The sequence below is a fragment of the Bombina bombina genome, chromosome 5, assembly GCF_027579735.1.
Source record: "Bombina bombina isolate aBomBom1 chromosome 5, aBomBom1.pri, whole genome shotgun sequence".
Taxonomy (NCBI): domain Eukaryota; kingdom Metazoa; phylum Chordata; class Amphibia; order Anura; family Bombinatoridae; genus Bombina; species Bombina bombina.
In genome coordinates this window covers 668,268,737-668,289,627 of record NC_069503.1, presented here as the reverse complement: position 1 = coordinate 668,289,627, position 20,891 = coordinate 668,268,737, and the positions used below count along the sequence as shown (strand labels likewise).

The 20,891-nt window shown below is 37.6% G+C and overlaps 1 protein-coding gene and 1 pseudogene across 1 annotated transcript in view; both read left to right on the top strand.

Annotated features, from left to right (window-relative positions):
* Window positions 1–18,528, top strand: part of DROSHA (drosha ribonuclease III) — a 734,939-nt gene extending 716,411 nt beyond the window's left edge. Inside the window, exons 29-32 of the mRNA XM_053714616.1 lie at window positions 11,926–12,029; window positions 15,412–15,504; window positions 16,552–16,598; window positions 18,118–18,528. Of these exons, the coding sequence (XP_053570591.1) occupies window positions 11,926–12,029; window positions 15,412–15,504; window positions 16,552–16,598; window positions 18,118–18,236 (363 nt within the window). The 3' untranslated portion in view covers window positions 18,237–18,528. The remainder of the gene's footprint in view (window positions 1–11,925; window positions 12,030–15,411; window positions 15,505–16,551; window positions 16,599–18,117) is intronic.
* On the top strand, window positions 1,195–1,313 carry LOC128661799 (uncharacterized; annotated as a pseudogene).
* Window positions 18,529–20,891: the final 2,363 nt, after the last annotated feature.

Sequence of the window (20,891 nt, the reverse complement as noted above, 5' to 3'; positions counted from 1 at the left end):
TTTCCTTTACTTCAGGGAAAGGCAAGAGGACACAAAGAGGGTTTGTGCTCCACATGCTGCTACGCAGGTTTGTCTTCTTCCAAGTTAGTGAGGAGGATTCGCCGGTAGTTTCTGAGGCTGAAATCTCAGATCTGGACAGTATAATTCCTTCATCTGTTACTGAAGTGGTATCCTTTAGTTGTTTGCTTCAAAGCCTCTTATATTGTCAGGAGGTCTTGGCTGACTGGATGACACCGATCCCTATCATTGTCTTTATCAGTTCTATATTTTTCTTTCCTCTATGGAAAGGTTCTAGATGTGCTGGGAGATGTTCACAGGATTGTTATAGAGAATCTGAGGGTATTTCTCCCTATCTCATGTCCTTTTTAGGATTTGCTGTCGCTATCTCTCTTGAAATGCACGGTGTCTTTAGTAGAAGGGAGCTTTCTACTTTTAATCAGAGAACTTAGATCTCTGCGGAGATAATCTAGTTTTCTTTCTGACATAGGTAAGAAGCTGGAGGTTTAATTGTTCATTTAGAGCAATATATTGTCTTATTAGACTTGATGCACTAGCATTGTGGCTGAAATGTATGGTCAGCTGAGAAGCCTACCTGTGGTTTAGTGGTACAGCCTAGGCTTTATAGTTCTGCAGATGCAGATTCAATTGTTTCTGTTTTCTTCAAATACACGCTTCTAGTGTCTCCTTTTAAGGATCAGACTTTGTTTGGGTCATGCCTTTTCAAGTACAATCTAAGTTTTCCTCCTAGGGGCAGATTTCTCTTTCTAGATTATCTGCAATACAAGTAGGATGAGAGGCATTCCTTGAACTGGATTCAGGGTCTTCATCTCTGGAAGTGACAGGTCCAGTCCCAGTTTGGGAGCGGGATATAGGTATTTACCTCATATATTTCAGATTCTGTCCTTCAAAGTAGTATCCTTTCTCCTTTGGTTCTAGTGGGCCTGTTCATAACGAACTTAGACCTGAGAGATTTATTGTTTCCTTAATTGGAATCTTCTCTAGTTTTCTTAGTTTGTGCCATCCCAGTCAGACCTTTAGGTCTTGGGATATTGCAAGTGTGTTTTTCTGGACAATATATAGTTCACGTATCATCCTGACTTTGAGCTAACTCGAAGTGCAATCTTCTTTTCCGGGGATGGGAAATGCATTTGGAGAAGAGTTCCCTTGCTCTATCAACAAGGGTAATTTATTTGGGACTACCGCCACAATACCCTGAATGCACCCGATTTCGTTTGATCTCGGAACTTATGCAGGGTCAGTTCTGGTCAGTACCTGGATGGGAGACCGCCTGGGAACACCAGGTGCGGTATGCTTGGACCTTTATTTGATTCTTTATCTAGGAGATGTCTTTCAGAGGGCAGAAAATAAAGGATGTATTCCTTTTCCCCACTCTGCAGTCTTCTGTCCGGCCAACAGTAAGTTTTAGTGGCTGGTGGATAGCTTAGCCATCTTGTAACCAGGAGGTTGGGAGTTTGGATTTAGCTGCAGTTGATTTTTCTTCACTTTTCTGTGACCCTGTGTATGCAGGGAATTGGTCTGATGGTATTCCATGGACATTATTCCTTTTGCTATTTTCCATGACATAGAGAACTTTTGGATCTGTCTTAAAGGATAGATTTAGATCAAATGACAGACTTTCTTCCGTAGTATTTTTTCAGGAGTATCTATCTCCAGGCTCGTGTTTCTGGAGATATTCGTGGGTGATGTGAGCACGGATGCCAACCTGCTGGGCTGGTAAGCTGTCTGGGTCTTTAAGGATCATGGACTCTGAAGTGTCTGCTCTCCTCTTTAAACATCTTGGGGTTGAGAGAAATTCACAATGCTCTGATGACTTGACCTCAGTCGTCCCTAGCTTGGTTTCAGTCGGACAATATCACCTCTAGGGTTTATATCAACCATTAGGGAGGAACGGTTCCTTATCCATGTAGAAGGTGACTTGGATTGTTCAGTGGGAGGAAGCTCACATTTGCTGTCGTTCATCCACTTTTCAGGGGTGGACAATTGGAAGTCGGACTTCTAAACAGACTGATAATTCATCCTGGGGAGTGAGCATTTCCATCCAAAAGTGTTCTCTAGGTAGACCCTCATATGGGGGTTTCAGGAGTTGGCTTCTTTGGGCATTTCGAAGGTACGGTTTATGGTCATGGGATCCGCAGACCGTCCTGATAGATGTTCTGACGTTTTTCTTGGATTTCAGTCTTGCATACCTTTTTCCTCTGTTTGTTCTCTTTCCAGGAGTCATTACTCATATTTTCAGATGAGAGCGGCAGTGATTTTATTAGCCCCTGCGTGGCCTCGCAGGATCTGATATGCAGACCTAGTGGAAATGTCATCTCTCCACCTTGGAGACTACCTCTGAGGAAGGACTTCTGATTCTTGGTCTTTTCCTTCATCTAAATCTCTGAAGCTGAATGCTTGAAGATTGGATGCTTAGTTTTGTCTAAGCGGGGGGGTTTTCTGATTTTTTTTTTTTTATCCTTTTTCCAGGGTGGTCTGGAGAAGGGTTTGTCAGTCAGTACCCTGAAGGGTCAGTTTTCTGCATTGTCTTTTTTGCTACATAAGCATCTGGTGGACGTGCCATATGTGCAATCTTTTTGTCAGGCACTGGTCTATATCTGGCCTGTCTTTGTCGGTTGCTCCCCCTTAGGGGTTTGCAGTAGGCTCTGTTTGAGCCTTTACTTTCCAAAGATATTAAGCTGTTATTTTGAAAGGTTTTGTTTCTCATTGCTATCTTTTCTGCTTAGAGAGTCTCAGAGCTCTCAGTTTTGCAGTGTGATTCGCCTTATCTTTCATGCAGTTAAGGTGGTTATTCGTACTAGTTAGGTTTTCGTCCTAAGTGGTTTTGGATCGATATATTAATCAGAAAATTGTTGTTCCTTCTCTGTGTTCTTATCTTTCTTCTCATAAGTAACATTTGTTGCTCAACTTTAATGTGCGTGCTTTTATTTTCTATCTACAGGCGACTACGGATTGTCGCGAGTTTGCTGTTTGTTTCTCTGGGAAACATAAAGGTCAGAGAGCTTCAGCTACTTCTCTTTCTCTTTGGTTGAGTAGTATAATGCGTTTGGTTTATGAGACTGCTGGACAGTAGCCTCCTGAGAGAATTTCAGCTCATTTCACTATGGCTGTCCCTTCTTCTTGGACTTTCAAGAAGGATGTTTCTGAAGAACAGATTTGCAAGGTTGCAACTTGGTCCTCTCTGCATACTTTTTCTAAATTTGATATTTTTGTCTCAGCTGAGGCTTCTTTTTAAAGAAAGGTTCTTCATGCAGTGGTGCCTTCTGTTTAGGTTACCTGTCTTGTCCCTCCCTAATCATCTGTGTCCTCTAGCTTGGGTATTGGTTCCCACTAGTAATTGATGATTCCGTGGACTCACCATATCTTAGGAAAGAAACCATAATTTATGCTTACCTGATAAATTTATTTATTTCCAGATATGGTGAGTCCACGGCCCACCATTTATTTTAAAACAGTTATTTTTAACTAAAACCTCAGACACCTCTACACCTTTGTGTTATCTTCTTTTTCCATTTTCCCTTCGGCTGAATGACTGGAGGTTATGGGTAAGGGAAGTGACATATATATAGCAGCTTTGCTGTGGTGCTCTTTGCCTCCTCCTGCTGGCCAGGAGTGATATTCCCACTAGTAATTGACGATTCCGTGGACTCACCATATCCGGAAATAAATAAATTTATCAGGTAAGAATAAATTGTTTTTGTGCAAATGCACTGATAATAAGTTTTGGAATATATCTATTTCTAATTACCTGCTGTTTTGCTTATTATTTTGCAATCATGTCTGTACCCCCACTTAATTTGACTGACCCATAAAAAGAACCACTAGGGAACATACTGCAGCCCAAAAACTTTCTGCAATTAATTTTTCTGTTTATTATGCAAAACTGTTCCAGTGGACCACATTAAACCGTTATGAGCTAATTGTGTCTCACATCTCTTAGCCAGCTATAATCCTGTTAGTATGACACCTGGCAGACAATTAGTGCCCATGTCTGTTTTTGTGGCCCAGGGGGATTCCACTGACTTATCTCCAGATTTTAAAGCATATCTTCAAAAGACTATGACAGAGATTTTTGCGGCTATCCCCAAAACAAGTAAGCCTAAACAAAAATCGAGCTTTACCTCACACTACCTGTAATATGCAGGGCAGGGTCCTATCCCTATCTCTTTCTGAGGGTAAAGTCTCCTTTGAGGACCTTGATCCTATGCCTGAGGCTGATTCCACATTAGATTTAAAGTGGACCATATCCGCTTGCTACTTCAGGAAGTGTTGATCGCCTTGCAACTATCAGAACCGAATCCAGAGGATTCCAAAACTGTAAATAAGTTGAATCAAGTTTTTAAAGCTCTACCTAAAGTGCTTAAGGCTTTTTAAGCACCAGACTTGGTTACAGACTGTATAGAAAGAATAGAAAAAAAAGGCATTCCTTTTGCACCTTCAAACTGCTTAAAAAAATGTATCCACATTCAGAGAAGAATTTAACAGCCTGGGAAGTAGTTCCTAAGGTTGTTAAAGCTATTTCTACCTTAGCTAGACGCACTACTATTCCTGTGGAGGATAGTTCTTCATTTAGGGATCCAATGGATGGCAAATCTGAGTCCTTGCTTAGGAAATTATTCTCTCAATCAGCTGTTCAGCTTTGACCTGCAGTTGCAATCACCTGTGTGGCCACTACAGTGTCCTTCTGGTTTGATTCTCTTTCTCAGATAGTTTCGGATCAATCTTCTGAGGATATTACCAAATGCATTAAAGTCCTTAAAATGGCCCCTCGCATCTTCAGAAAGGTTTTAGGGGCAGTGATCAGAGCTCAGGGAATCTTTGTTGTTCCTTATTTGGGCCAAGCTCTATCTCTTTCTCTGGCTACTGCTTATACATACAGAATGTTATCTTTCATCCAGGAACATGGATGGGAACTCAATGTCCCCAAAGGTTTATCATCAGCCCTGGCTCATTCTTAATGTGTAGCACAATGTATGGAAGTAGTGGGGCTCATGGTAGCAGTGCTCACTTTCATCTTCAATCTCTCAACTGTGGTCAAAGGGTTGCTTCCATCTGAGGCAGCACATACAGGCCCATTTATCAAGCTCCGTATGGAGCTTGAAGGGCCGTGTTTCTGGCGAGTCTTCAGACTCGCCAGAAACACAAGTTATGAAGCAGCGGTCTAAAGACCGCTGCTTCATAACCCTGTCCGCCTGCTCTGAGCAGGCGGACAGGAACCGCCGGAAATCAACCCGATCGAATACGATCGGGTTGATTGACAGCTCCCTGCTGGCGGCCGATTGGCCGCGAGTCAGCAGGGGGCGGCGTTGCACCAGCAGCTCTTGTGAGCTGCTGGTGCAATGTTAAATGTGGAGAGCGTATTGCTCTCCGCATTTAGCGAGGTCTTGCGGACCTGATCCGCAGTGTCGGATCAGGTCCGCAAGCCCTTTGATAAATGGGCCAGATAGAGTTTCAGTCAAACAATCTCTCTCATGGTGGAGGGAAAGTCCCTTTTTGACCCTTGGAGCTTCTTTTCTTCGGCCTATCTGGACTGTAGTCACTACGGATGCAAGTCTGATGGGTTGGGGCGCTGTTTGCGAGTTTCGAAGGGCGCAGGGAGTATGGTCCCCTCTGGAGGTGAGGTGTCCTATCAACATCTTAGAACTTTGTGCAATTCTTTCGGCCCTTCAATCTTGGCCCCTTCTCAAACAGGAAGAATTCAGACAACATCACTGCCATGGTGTTCATCAATCATCATGGAGGGACTCGAAATTCCTTAGCTATGCAAGAGGTATTTCACATTCTTTCTTGTGCAGGGGAAACCACTGCACCCTATCAGCCATTCACATTCTGGAATTGAACAATTGGGAAGCAGAAGACGTACGTCTATCCTGGGAATTAGTCCTGAGGTGGGATCTTCCAGAAATAGATCTCATGGCATCAGATTCAACCTCAAACTTCTGTTTATTGTGCCAGGTCAAGAGATCTAAGGGCTCACATGATGCATGGTCTAGTCTGCCCTTAGAACTTTTGTCTATTTCCTCTGTTTGCTCTTTTTCCAAGAGTCATTGCAAGAATCGAACATGAATTGGCTCCTGTAATTCTCATAGCTCCAGCATGGCTTTGTAGAACTTGGTATGCGAACCTAATACAGATGTCATCTCTTCCTCCATGGGCTTTACCCCTAAGGAAAGATCTGCTGTCTCAAGGATCCTTGGATCTCAAATATCTGACTTTGATAGTGTGGAGGTTGAACGACTAGTTATCAAAAACAGAAGTTTCTCAGATTCTGTTCTCTACTTTACTGCAAGCCAGAAAGCCTTTTACGCAGAAAATGTATCATAAGATTTGGAGAGCTTACTTACTTTGGTCTTCTAGAGGTTTCTCTTCGAAATCTTTTAGAATCCCTTGATGAGAATTTGCCCTGTAATGAGACCCATTTCTCCCTCTTGGAATTTGAATCTCGTTCTTTCTGTTCTAGACTCCCTGGACCTAAAGTTATTGTCATGGAAGGTTCTTTCTCTTCTATCCACTTCTTCTGCTAAAAGACTGACTGAATAATCTGCCCTGTCTTCTGATTTATCCCTTTTTGATTTTTCATCAAGATAAAGCAGTCCTGAAAACTAAATATGATTTTCTATCGAAGGTAGTGTTTTCAGAAACTATGAATCAGAAAACTGTTGTTCCTTCCTGTGACCAATTTCTTTTAACCCTAAGGAACGCCTACTTCACAATTTGGATATATTCAGAGCCTTAAAATTCTATCTTCAGGCTGCAAAATACTTTAGTCAGTCTCCTAGCTTGTTTGTCCACTTTTCAGGCCCCAGAAAGGGTCAAATAACTACAGCGGTGGCCTTGGCATCATGGCTAAAACAGACTATCTGTAAGGCTTACTTTGTTGTGGGAAAACCGCCTTTAAAAAAAGAGTAACTGTTCATTCTACTAGATCTGTATTTTCTACTTGGGCTTCAAAAATGTTGCCTCCTTGGAACAGATTTGCAAGGCGGCAACTTGGTCTTCTCTTTATATCTTTTCTAATTTTTTTCTTTTTGATATATATGCTTCTTCTGAAGCTGCTTTTGGAATGAAAGTTCTTCAGGTCACAGTGTTCAGCAAATAGGAATGGCCATCATTTTGTGCCACCTGTCCTTGACATGGACTCTGATTGGGTGTTGTATCCCATATGTTATGGACACCTATGGTCTCTCCTCATTTTACGAAAGAAAAACAGAATTTATACTTAATACATTTCTTTCTTTTGGGATAAGGAGAGTCCATATGACCCACGCACACACATTTTTATTAGATGGGCGATGGTTCTTATTTGCACCTCTTAACCCTGCCTCCTGTCTTTCCTACCTTTTCTATTTCTCTCCTCTGTGCAGCTATAAGTAAACTGAGGGGAGGTGGGGATTAAAGATCTTGAGGCTTTTTGACCACCTCCTAGTGGCAGGAAATATATCCATGTTATGGACACATATGGACTCTCCTCATCCCAAAAGAAAGAAATTTATCTAAGTTTAAATTATTCTACAATTATATTTTTGGACCCTTATCTTTCATAATTTTGTTCATTATGGGCCTGTGTCAATAATTTAAATTTATTTATTATTTTTTTTCATTGCATAGCATGCAACACTTTTAGCTCCTCTATCCTGAGGTCTATTGAGTCGCGCTCTTTCAGAAGCTTGAATATATTTGGCCGTGTGGGGGTTAGTTTTCCCGCTGTTTCCTCGTACTTCGGCTTTTGAACACGCTGTTGGATTGAGTTGTCATATACGCTTTTGTTCTCAGTGCGGTTGTTGTCATTTGGTTTTTAAAGCTGTATATCTGGTCTTTGCTGAGAGGGGTAAGATTTTCCACAGATTCCTAGAGTTGTGTTGTTTGTTGCATGTATTCTCTTTTCTCTGCAACTTGATCCTTTAGGTCAGTGTTTCCCAACTGTGGTCCTCAAGAACCCCCAACAGGCATGGTTTTCATTATAGCTGAACCAGTGCACAGGTGAAGTAATCAGCTGATCAGTAAAAAAAACTGCTCTCATCCATCAGCTGATTATTTCACCTGTGCTCTAGTTCAGTTATAATGAAAACCAGGACTGTTGGGGGTACTTGAGGACCGCAGTTGGGAAACACTGCTTTAGGTGCTAGATTCTCTGTTTTTACACTTCAGTTTAAATGTGTAATGTGCAAAATAGCAGTTGTTGTTGTTCACTTGTAGTGCACTTTTTTATAGATCACCTATTGCATGCAAACCCCCCTAATCCTGCTACTGCATCTAAATGAATCTGTCCTCACTCTGTTTGCTCTATACAGGGGAGTTCATCAGATTTTTCTATATGTTTTAAAGATTTTGTAAGATCCACTGTTTCTGAAATGTTGGTGGATATGCCCCCTCCAAGTAAGCATACAAGATCTAAATTGGACAATAATTTTCTCACTCTGGTTCTTTAAAGTCTAGACTGACTAGGGATATTCTGAAAGACTCAGATTCCTCAGATTTATCTTTTGAGTGTGAGTTTATCTGATGAGCAAGAGTGTATCTCTGAACAAGACTCAGATTCTTCCTCTTTCATGTTTAATTTCGAACATCTCCGTACTTAACAAAATGTTATGTACAATAGGAATTCAAGATGCTAAACCTGCTGAGGAGAAATCGGTTAAGCAACTAGACCTAATTCTTGACCCTACTCTTAAAGCTCCGGAGGTTTTCCCTGTTCCAAATGCAATTACTGAGATAATTACCAAGGAATGGGTTAGGCCCAGTATCTCTTATAACCCAGTGTTTAGATTTAATATGTTTACTTTACCATCCTTTGGAACTTTGGGAGACTATTGGTAGACTGTTCCTAAGATGTATGGTGCTATTTCTACCTTGGCGAACATTCTACAATTCCCTTGTAGTATACTACCTCTTTCAGGGACTCAATATACCGGAAATCTTATCACAGAAAAACCTTTCAACAAGCAGGACTTTTATTCAGACGAGCCTTTGTTGTGGATGCTGCTACTCTACGGTGCAGTTGTTTGATCAAATTTCTGATGAATCCTGTGATGAAGTTTCTCAAAATTCTTTGGGTCGGATTAGTGCTAACACACTCATCTATGATGCTACTGTGGACATTATCGCAATTAATGCAAATAATATGGCTTTTTTAAATTTATTTAACTAGAAGGACCTTATGACTGAAATCTTGGTCAACTGAAATAGTTTCTATAACAAGGCTTTTGACTCTTTCCTTTTAAGGGTATGATATTATTTGGGCCTGATCTAGATGCTATTATCTAGATGATCTAGAAGCTTTTCTCCCTCAAGACGAAAGATCTAAGGGGAAAGGGAAGGTTCCATTTTAGGACCTTTCCTCAGTCTTATGAACCATAGATACTACTCTTCTACTCACAGTTTCTTCCAGTTGGAATTAGTCTAAGCAAGCTACTAAATTTCCTCTGGTAGGGGGCAGGTTACACTTTTTTCTTAGTCCATTTGAGATCCCTGGGTTCTGAATATTGTTTCCCAGGGATACTTAATAGGATTCATCTCAAGTCATCCCAAGAAAAGGTTTCTTCTGTTGAATATGACAAAGAATCTTGTAAAGGTTCAAGCCTTTTTTCTATATATATACGAGATCTAGAACTTATGTAAGTGATTTCTTCTTTTACCTTGGAGAAACAAGTTCAGGGGTTTTACTCCAATCTGTTCATTATTCCCCAAAAAGAAGGAACTTTCAGACCTATTCTGGAGTAAGTCATTGAACAAGTTTTTCAGAGTCCCAACCTTCAAAATGAATACAATCAGAACTATTGTTCCTCTTGTTTAACAGAGACAGTTTATAGCTACAATAGACTTAAAAGATGCCTACCTTCATATTCCAATTCATTAAAAGACCATTTCCGCTTCTGAGATTTGCTTATCTGGACAAACATTTTACCTGTGTTGCTCTTCCGTTAGGTCTGACTACTGCTCAGAATTTTAACAAAGGCTCTGGGAACCCTGTTATCTGTCATCAGGGCTTAGGGTGTATCAGCAGCTCCGTACCCGGACGGTATCTTGGTTAAGGCTCCATCTTTTCCGCCCGCAATTTCTCATACCAACAAGCGTTTCTTTAACAGCATGGTTGGAGAAGAAATGTTTCAAAGAGTTTTCTAGCTCTTCAGACCAGAGTATCTTTTATAGGAGTGATCACTGATTCGGTTTTAATGACTCCCTAACAGATCATAGAAAGTTAAAGTTGCAGTCCACTTGTGCCAAGCTTCAGTCATCTTCCAATATGACAGTAGCTCTCTGTATTTAAGTGCTAGGTCTGATGATTGGGGCATCAGATATAATTCCTTTTGCTCGTTTTCATGTCTTCAACTTTTCATGTTGGATCAATTGTGCAAATCAACTTTCTCAAAGGATAATATTGGATTCTACCACCACCTATTCTTTCTTGGTGGCAAAATCGCTAGTCCATCTCTCTAGGGGCGTCTTTAATTCTTTACAATAATGACAGATGCCAGCCTTTCAGGTTGGGGCCCAGTGTCTTCAATCAGTTAGTCCGGAGATAGGATTTCTCGATAAAACAGTAAATTTCCAAGATATTTTGTTAGGTACAGGGACCCTCAGGTGGAAATTGGAGATGCCCTAGCAGTTCATTGGTCCTTTCTTCTGGCATATATATTTGCTCCTACTGTTGTTCTTCCTAGAATAATAGCTCAGTAAAGCAGGAGCTGTCATCAGTAATTCTGTTTGTGGACTGGCAAAATTCCAGTTTTCCTCTGTGGTCTCTTGGTCACAACGTTCTGTCTCAAGGACCATTTCATCATCAAGATCTCATTTCTCTCAACTGACGGTTTGGAGATTGAATGCATAATTTAGAGACAGTGAGTTTTTTTAAGATTTGGTGATAGTTTAATAGTCTATTTATTCCTTTCTCCAGTCCATGGAATGGTCAGAAGGCTACAGTTGTTACTCTTGCTTCATGGTTGTTGTTTTTTATCCTTAAAGCTTATTTGGTTGCAGGAAAGTTTCCTTCAAAACATGTTACTGACCATTCTACCAGATCAGTTTCTACTTCCTGGGCTTCTAAAAGTGAGGCTTTAGTAGAACAAATTTGTAAGGCAGCAACATGGTCATCCTTACATACTTTTACTAAATTCTACCACTTTGATGTTTTTTTCTTCTTTGGACGTTGCTTTTGGTAGAAAAGTCCTCCAGGCAGCAGTGTCTGGAAATTAGGTGCCTGCCTTCTTTTTCTAATCCTTTCATATCCTGCCCTCATTACTCATGGACTCCACAGCTTGGGTATTAGTTTCCCGGGAGTAATGGATTCCTGGACTTTCACCACCTTATGAAAGAAAAAAAAATGATGCTTACCTGATAAATTAATTTCTTTCAAGGTGGTAAGATTCCACAGGGTCCCCCTAAATGTATTTATATTTTTGGTTGCCGGCAGTTTTATGTTTGCACATAATTTTCTTGTTTCTGTTTTCTTTTCTACCTTTTTTCTATGTCTCCTCCTTGTCTATATGTTAAACTGGCTAATCAGTGAGATGGGAGTGATGGAATAACTCCTTGGAGGTTTGGGAAATCTTTGCTTCCTCCTAGTGGCCATGAGTTGAATCCCAGGAGTAATGGACTTGTGATCTCTCACCACCTTGAAATAAATTAATTTATCAGGTAAGCATAAATTGTATTTTATGTGTACAGAAAGCTGTATACCAGTTAGGTATAGAAGCACATTGGCTAATAAAAAAATAAAAAAATCACATGTTCCACACAAAAAAACATGTTCCCTGTACTAAGAATTGGTTCCTGTTCTACAAAAAACCTGCAATAGGTTTTAAAACACCCTGTTCTTCATGTAACAAAATTATTTTACTATAAAAGATCAAATTTTCATTATATACAGAGATTACACTGTGTGACACATTTTTTATACATCTGCTTTAGGAGTTCATTTTAAATCAGGATTGGAATGACCCAAAATCACAGCTACAACAGTGCTGTCTGACTCTTCGGACAGAAGGAAAAGAACCGGATATACCTGTTTACAAGTAAGACTCTTTACCTTAAAGGGATATGAAACAGTACTCCTTTAGTAAAAACAAATATGCTAAATCAAAGTAGATATAATAAAAAAAAAAAACAGGTTGTGTAAAAAACGCAAACAACTTACTTGTTTTCTTGCAAAATGAGCAGCCGCAGCCCTCAAGTTGATGAGGGAGCTGACATGTTGGTAACTTAATTTGCATTCTGTGCTCTTCTTAACATGGGCAAAACACACTTCCTGTTTTTCTAGTATTGACTGAATAGTAAACCATCCCATGTTACTAGATATGCCTTCATTTAGACACCCCAGCCACTTTGTACGGCTCTGACAGGAAGTAATATACACTGGGCAAATAAAGTTTAAAAAAATAAAAGGTAGAATCCTTTTAAAATCATAAGTACATATTGCAATGTTTTCTGTTAGTATAACCCACTGCTTAGTGTTTTTTTTTTACTACAACAAACAGATTGGGTTTTTTTTATTCCTTTAAAAATGTCACATTTTTTATCGATAGTAAATATATAGGAATATATAAAAAAAAAAATCTCACTCTCATATTTATTATTTTTATTTTTTTCTCCGTCTACCATCACACTTCTGTACTGGAATTAGACGCAACTGTTGTCTTAGATAAGATGTATTATGTTAAGGAAATTATGCAAAAACTGTCTGATAATATCTATCAAAAATTAGATCAGGATCCTAGTATAAGAATTACAAAGGAATTGGAGAGCTGTTTTACTAATGGTTTGATTACACAAGAGGAAATTACATTTTTGGTACCAGGAGAATATAGAACTCCTATATTCTATACACTCCCAAAAATTCATAAAAATGTTCAATCCTCCCCAGATCCCCCATTGTAGCTAGTACAGGCTCTTTATTACTAAATTGTCAATCTATTTGGATAGGATTCTCCATCCATCTGTTTAGGATTCATCCTCTTATCTTAAAGATACAGGTGATTTTTTTTACTAAATTAGGTAATTTAACCTTAGAAAGTGAGACCATTATACTCTTTAGTTTGGACATTGTCAGCCTATATACATATCACCCATAATAAAAGTTTGGAAGCAATTAAGTATACCATATCACATAATAGGCTGTTTTTAGAACAGCAAATTTAATTTATTTTACAGCTAATAGAATTAATTTTTAATTGTAATTATTTTTTCTTCCAGGACTCCTACTATATACAGAAACAGGGCACTGCAATGGGCTCTAATGTGGCTCCCACATATGCCAAAATTTTTATGAATATATTTGAAGAAAAAATTGTGTGTACAAATTAAATGTTTTTACAATGTGGCATCACGTCGTAGTTTTACATTGATGATATATTTGGCATACGAGGGGTCTCGTTGGGGTCCTTGCTGAAATCTGTTAAAGATCTTAATATATCTTCCCATATTCAATTTAGGATAGTAAATAGTGAGCAGTCATTAGACTTCTTGGATACTAATATTAAGAAAGAGAGTCCTTGAGGTTGATTTATATTGTAAAGTAACAGATCAGAATAACCTCTTATGGTGAGAGTGCACATCCTCCTTCCATTTTGAGAAATCAACTCTATAGTCAAATGATACGGGTGAAGAAGATAGTTACAGATGATAGAATAGTGAGAGATAGGCTCCATGAAATAGAAGATTTGTTTATTAATTGGGGTATCCCAAACATTTAATTAAATTAGAGATGAATAAGATTGCAAAAGGTAATTTTGGAGGGTTTTTCAAGTATGAGAAAAATAGATGAACATAAAGATGGGCGCTTAGTCTTTGTATAATAATGCTACTAGACAGGTTTTGGGAGTATTTAGAAAACACTGGAATATATTGAATTTAATCCAGGAATTGAACTTCAATTGAATTTCAAACTGTCAGCATCTGGGAGGTCAAAGAATTTACGTGATCAATTAATAAGGGCAGATATAGGAACAAAAGTTTAACTTCCCAGAAACTGGCAGTTACCCATGTTTTTTAATCATCCAAAAACTGATAAGAGATTTTACATTAAGTGGAATTATGCTTGTAATATAGATTATGCAATCTATTTAATAAAATGTCCATGTGGGATTATTTATATTGATGAGTTGACTAGACGGACATGAGATTGCATCATTTAGCACAAGTCTAACATACGCAATAAAAACATGGGGCCCCTGTTGCATATACTTTTTTGCAGGCAGGACATATTTCCAAGCTTAGTTCCCAGAATATAGATCATATTGGAAAGTTGAGACTTGCTGGGGGTGATTGTGAACGTCTTCTAAAATGTAGGGTAGCTTTTTTGATAGATAAATTAGATTCTATGCAACCAAATGTAATGAATAGAGAGAGAGAGAGAGACTAGTATCCTTTTGTTTAATTAAACAATGTATATCCTGTATATAGATTACTTTGTGAATTTGTATTAAATATTGTACTTCTCCTTTAAGCATTTTTTAATGTGTTGGTGAGGGTTAAAAATGCATGCTGATGTCATGTGAGGTTAGACTCCGACCATATAGTGTTTAAATAGGTGTAATGGAGATTGTGTTTTATACAACATGAACCGAAACGTTCATGTGAACCGAAACGTTATTTGTATTTTTACCTTAGGCTGTGAATAAAGAAGAAGCTTTGTACATTCAGGTCCTGCTCTTATTGTATCCTTATTCCCTCCTAGTCCAGTCTACCATCACACTTATGTAATGGAATTAGTATATGCGTATAGAAGCTTCAGCCTTACTGTGATGAGAGACTGGCTTGGCATGTCACAGTCAATTATTTGAACATCCACTGTGATTTCTAATGTAGCTGGGATTCTCCTCCTTTGCAAATAATAATGTAAATCAAATAAGGATTTGTGTTTTGTTTTATATTGATATATGAATATAAAATAAAAATAAAATATGCCAATACACTGGAGAGAAAAAAATGACGATACAATTCCCATTTATTTATTTTTTTAAAGTTTACTTTATTTGAACTTTAAAGGACCTTTAAATACAGTAGAACTGCATAATCCGCAAATGCATACTAAATAGACAGTGCAATCACACTTAGTCAGCATTTTAAAGGAGTAGTACATTTTATTTTCTGACAAATTTCAAAGCCGCTGCCTTTCTACCTGCCCTTTTGTATCATGTGACAGCCAAATGTGTGTTTATATTAATAAATGTTGACAAAGATACTGTTTTTTTACACTCCATCCCCTCTCTATGTCTCATTTAAATGATATGTTATTACCTCTTGCATATGCTCAGTAGAAGCCAGTGCATCCAGGAATTGTGCTTATAAAAACATTGTTCACATTTTGATAATGGAATTAAATTAGAATCATAAGTTTTTCATTTTGAAATTAATGTCCCTTTTCAGTTTTAAGCTGTATTGCATTTTATTTTGCAGAACCATCCAAACTGTTGGACCATCTCATGCCAGAACTTATACAGTTGCTGTCTATTTCAAAGGTGAACGGATAGGCTGTGGTAAAGGCCCTAGGTAATGTCAAAGCATATTCCCATATGTAGTTAATAATTCAATTTCCAAATTTCTTACATTGTTGCTATCGTAAGCGTTATTATTAAGTTAGTCTGTGCCCCATGTGTCTCATGTTAATCAAGACAGGGCAGGGTTGTTATGCATTGTTACATAACCTCAATAACACAAGATCTATACAATGACACAATAGCATTGCGATGTCAATTATAATTATCAACATCATGTGCACAGATTGTCATTCCTTTACATAAGTACAAGCAAAACTATACACATTCTTTCAATGACATGACATGTGAAGGAAAGGTTGACAGGAAATCTATGTTACATCCCCTTTCTCTCTGCATTTTGACAGCTCCTATTGTTACTCATCTGTGACTGAACTGTGTCAGAAATGTGTTCTAACGATCAGGAAAGAACATTATTAGAAGAAGAAAATATCCATGTGCTATATTTTTTTCTTAAGCATTTTGTTTCTCGCTTTGGTACAGTTTAACAGACTACTTGTCATTATGCAGAAATGATGAGCTAGTAATTATGCAAAGTTCGATATGCAGCAGTTTATTGAACAAAGAATTGTATGTTCTAAGCAGGTGTGTTCCAGTAGTCTTTCTTTGTAGGTAATGGTATTATATCAGAGTACGGAAAACCGATTATAAGCAAATATATTCTGATACAGGAGAGGGGGAAAATTATGTATATATATATTTCTATAGTGTCTTATATTCTAAGATGAAAATCATTTTTATTTTTTTTTTAAATAGCCACAGTTGAAAATGATGATAAATGATTTGTACTAAAATAAACCCTAGGATATTGAGACATGTAATCACTCCACTGAGAAACAGTTCTAGAAAGTCTGAAAGTTTGATGGAATCAAAAAGCAATCTTTACTTTTTTCTTTTTTTTCTTTTTAAAGACCCTCAAGAAATACTGCGTATCTCATTCTCATTTTCTTGTCTTATTGCCGCTTAAAAGGATTTAAGAGCTCTGTTAAAGCTAATGTGGTAATTAGGTTAATTGGAGCCTCTTCTTTTTTTTTTCTTGCAGTATTCAGCAAGCTGAAATGGTAGCTGCAAAGGACGCCCTGGATAAATGTAAGATGATTTTTGCCCTATTTGTATATTTCTTTTATCCTTTTGTTAAAAGCTCTTCATACTTATTGCTGCAAGCCGTTTCATCTCTAAAGACAGACTGCCTATGGTAGTATCTTCATTTTGAAGACCAAATGCAAACTACTTCTACAAGTATAATTCTAGAGAGTTGATAACTGGTATTTGCATAATGCATTCACATAAATTGACTTGTCACTAACAGAAGGCACATTTTCAAGGCATATGTGGGATTTGTTTTTGGTTAAAAGTTTGTAAATGTTTGCTATAGTAAGAAGCTGTAATTTTTGAGGTGTCTAAACAAAAATTAACCCTTCCCATTACCATTCTGTGAAAATCTACTTTAAAATTGGATTGAATATTTATAGATTAAAAATTCTGTAAGCCTATTGAAAAGGAAAGACCTACAACAATGTACTCATTTGTCAAAATAAAGCTGAAGTTCATGCAGCTTACAATTTGTGTTTAATGTCCCTTTAAGTGGGGACAGGAAGAGTTTTGCTTCCCAAGTTTGTTCTGATTGGCCTCTTATATCGTACAATAACTTGACTACTAAAATCTTTTGTATGGTTCAAAATTGTTTTTATGTTTGTGTGGAAGAAGATGCATGCAATAATAAAGATTGGGATGAAAAAAATGAAGAATTAAGAGGTAGAAGAATTAAAGGGACATTCCAGCCAAAATTGGAATCCACATGTATGCATTTCGGTTTTGAATAGAAGTATTTTTGTAATATAAATGTATTAGCAAAATGCTTCTAATAGCTATAGCTTTTTCAAAAGTGTATTTAAGCATGCACCAGCATTTTAAATACAGCACCGACTGGTAATGACTTAATTTATTAATTGCTGACATGATACAAGCCTTACTGGTGCTCTGAGCAGCTGCAGTATTTAAATTGCTGATGCTCTGATAATATCTAGCTATGCTTCACATGCACGTGCAGAGAACAATGTTAACACTGAAGCAGTGATAGCTTTTACTAGAAGCATTTTTGCCAATACATGTATATTGAAAATCTTTTAAATTTTGACTGTAATGTCCCTTTAAATTGGGGGTAACAAAGGTAATATTACTATGGATACTAAAAGGAGTAATAACAGAGAAGGAAAACGTGATGGTGAAGATAAGAAAGGAGAGGCATTAAAGTTGGGAGAAGGTAACAAAGATAAAATAATTTAGGGTAAAAGACAGGAAAAAATAGTTAACGTGAGAGATGGATATGTGAAATAGGGGATGTGGAGGAGATGTAGATTTGGGTAAATAGAAACATTTGTAAAATGAGATATAAAATTAGAAAGAAATAGAATATGGGAAGGTAAGTGTTTGTGATGCACAGTAGAGAAAGGAAAGAATGTGGGGACCTTTTGGGAGAGATAACAAAAGGGGATCGGAAGCAGAGTAAAGCACATATTTTAAACTGTTTTTGCTCCCACCTACATACACCAGGATTTAATGGGCAAGACATTTAACACAGCTGATTTCATTCCTTTTCTTGCACCAGATAACTTCCCACAGATGGCTCATCAGAAGCGCTTTATCGAACGGAAATACAGGAAGGAACTGAGAGAAATGAGGTTGGAAATGGAGCAGCTGGACGAGCCGGAAGATGTGAAAAAATGAAGCCTATCATTCTTCCAGTGTACATGTAACTCACCTTGCCTGTGTACCTGTGCTCATGCTGAGCCCGTGGATCTAAATACAAAATAATGGATCTGTTAATATTTTTTTATATGTCAATGTATTAGTGTTTTAACACTTGTCCGTTTTAGTGAATTTTATCTGTGTTGTTTTTTTTTTTTTTAAATTATGTTTAAAATGTGTGTATAAAATATTTTAATATTTTGTATACCTTTATTTTAATTATCTGCTGTTAAGTTGTAAAATGTAATAAATTAAATATATCAAATTTGAATCTATTCTTTTCATAAATCGGTTTTCAGTCTTTATGGTCCTGCTTTTCTAATTCTTTGTTCCTGTAGAATATATATGTTTCTCTAACATCACTTATGTTTTTGTTTCCAATTTCTCTGTAAAAATACTTTAAAATAACTTAGATCATTTGTAGCTACCTTAGTTGCTAGTTCAGAAGAAAATTGTGATGGGGTATGTGAGGCATGTTAAAGGGACATTCAACTGTTGTTTTTCCTAATCCCATTAAGTTTCTGTAAAACAGTGGACCCCTCCATGTTGACACCTAGATTTTCCCCTTATCTACCTTTTCTGCTGAGTACTATAAAAGATAGATTAAAAAAACTAGCATTAAGAGTATGTGCAAACAAGGCTGTGTGGAAACCCTGTTAAATAGTCCTATAATACCACACAGCCTTGATAGCAGAGTCTAATTTCCAGAAATGAAATATTTAATTGTATATTTCTTTCATGTAATTGGCAAGAGTCCATGAGCTAGTGACATATGGGATATACAATCCTACCAGGAGGGGCAAAGTTTCCCAAACCTCAAAATGCCTATAAATACACCCCTCACCACACCCACAATTCAGTTTTACGAACTTTGCCTCCTATGGAGGTGGTGAAGTAAGTTTGTGCTAAGATTTCTACGTTGATATGCGCTTCTCAGCATTGTTGAAGCCCGATTCCTCTCAGAGTACAGCGAATGTCAGATGGACGTGAAGGGAGTATCACGTATTGAATACGATGATTTCTCTAACGGGGGTCTTTTTCATGGGTTCTCTGTTATCGGTCGTAGAGATTCATCTCCTACCTCCCTTTTCAGATCGACGATATACTCTCAAATTTACCATTACCTCTACTAAGAACTGTTTTAGTACTGGTTTGGCTATCTGCTATATGTGGATGGGTGTCTTTTGGTAAGTATGTTTTCATTTACTTAAGACACTCTCAGCTATGGTTTGGCACTTTATGCAAATTATATAAAGTTCTAAATATATGTATTGTACTTATATTTGCCATGAGTCAGGTTCATGCATTTCCTTCTGCAGACTGTCAGTTTCATATTTGGGAATATAAACACTTTTAAGAAATTTATTTCTTACCTGGGGTTTAGTCTTTTTCAATTTGACTACTTTTTGCATTTGCGGGTATTAGGCCCGCGGGTGCATCAAATGTTAGACTTTATTACATCTTTTTTGGCGCGGGAAATTACGTTTTTTGACGCAACTTCGTCATTTCCGGCGTCATACGTGACGTTGAGACCTTTCACGCGGCAGCGGCATTAGTGACGCAAGTGTGTCATTTTCGGTCATTTTTGGCGCCAAAAAAGTTTACGTTACGTTGTGCATCATACTTGGCGCCAATTTTTTCTTCATTATTTCAATACCCCATTGTTTCTGAAGTTTCTGCTGGAACATTGCTGCCTGACATGGGTTCTACAAAAGCTAAGTGCATTTGTTGTAAAATTGTAGAAATTATTCCACCAAATGTCATTTGTAATAGTTGTCATGATAAACTTTTACATGCAGATAGTGTTTCTATCAGTAATAGTACATTGCCAGTTGCAGTTCCTTCAACTTCTAATGTGCATGATATACCTGTAAATTTTAAAGAATTTGTTTCTGAATCTATTATGAAGGCTTTGTCTGCATTTCCACCTTCTAATAAACGTAAAAGGTCTTTTAAAACTTCTCATTTAGCTGATGAAATTTCAAATGACCAACAATATAATACTTCATCCTCTTCTGATGAGGATCTATCTGAAACAGAAGATCCTTCCTCAGATATTGACACTGACAAATCTACTTATTTATTTAAAATAGAGTATATGCGTTCTTTATTAAAAGAAGTGTTAATTACTTTGGATATTGAAGTAACCAGTCCTATTGACGTTCAGTCTAATAAACGTTTAAATGCTGTTTTTAAACCTCCTGTGGTTTCCCCAGGTGTTTTTCCCATTCCTGAAGCTATTTCTGATATGATTTCTAGGGAATGGAATAAGCCAGGTACTTCCTTTATTCCTTCTTCAAGGTTTAAGAGATTGTATCCTTTACCAGCAAAATCTATAGAGTTTTGGGAAAAGATCCCCAAAGTTGATGGGGCTATTTCTACTCTTGCTAAACGTACCACTATTCCTATGGAAGATAGCACTTCCTTTAAGGATCCTTTAGATAGGAAGCTTGAATCTTATCTAAGGAAGGCCTATTTATATTCAGGTCATCTTCTCAGACCTGCTATTTCTTTGGGTGATGTTGCAGCTGCATCAACTTTTTGGTTGGAAAATTTAGCGCAACATGAATTGGATTCTGACATATCTAGCATTGTTCGCTTACTGCAACATGCTAATCATTTTATTTGTGATGC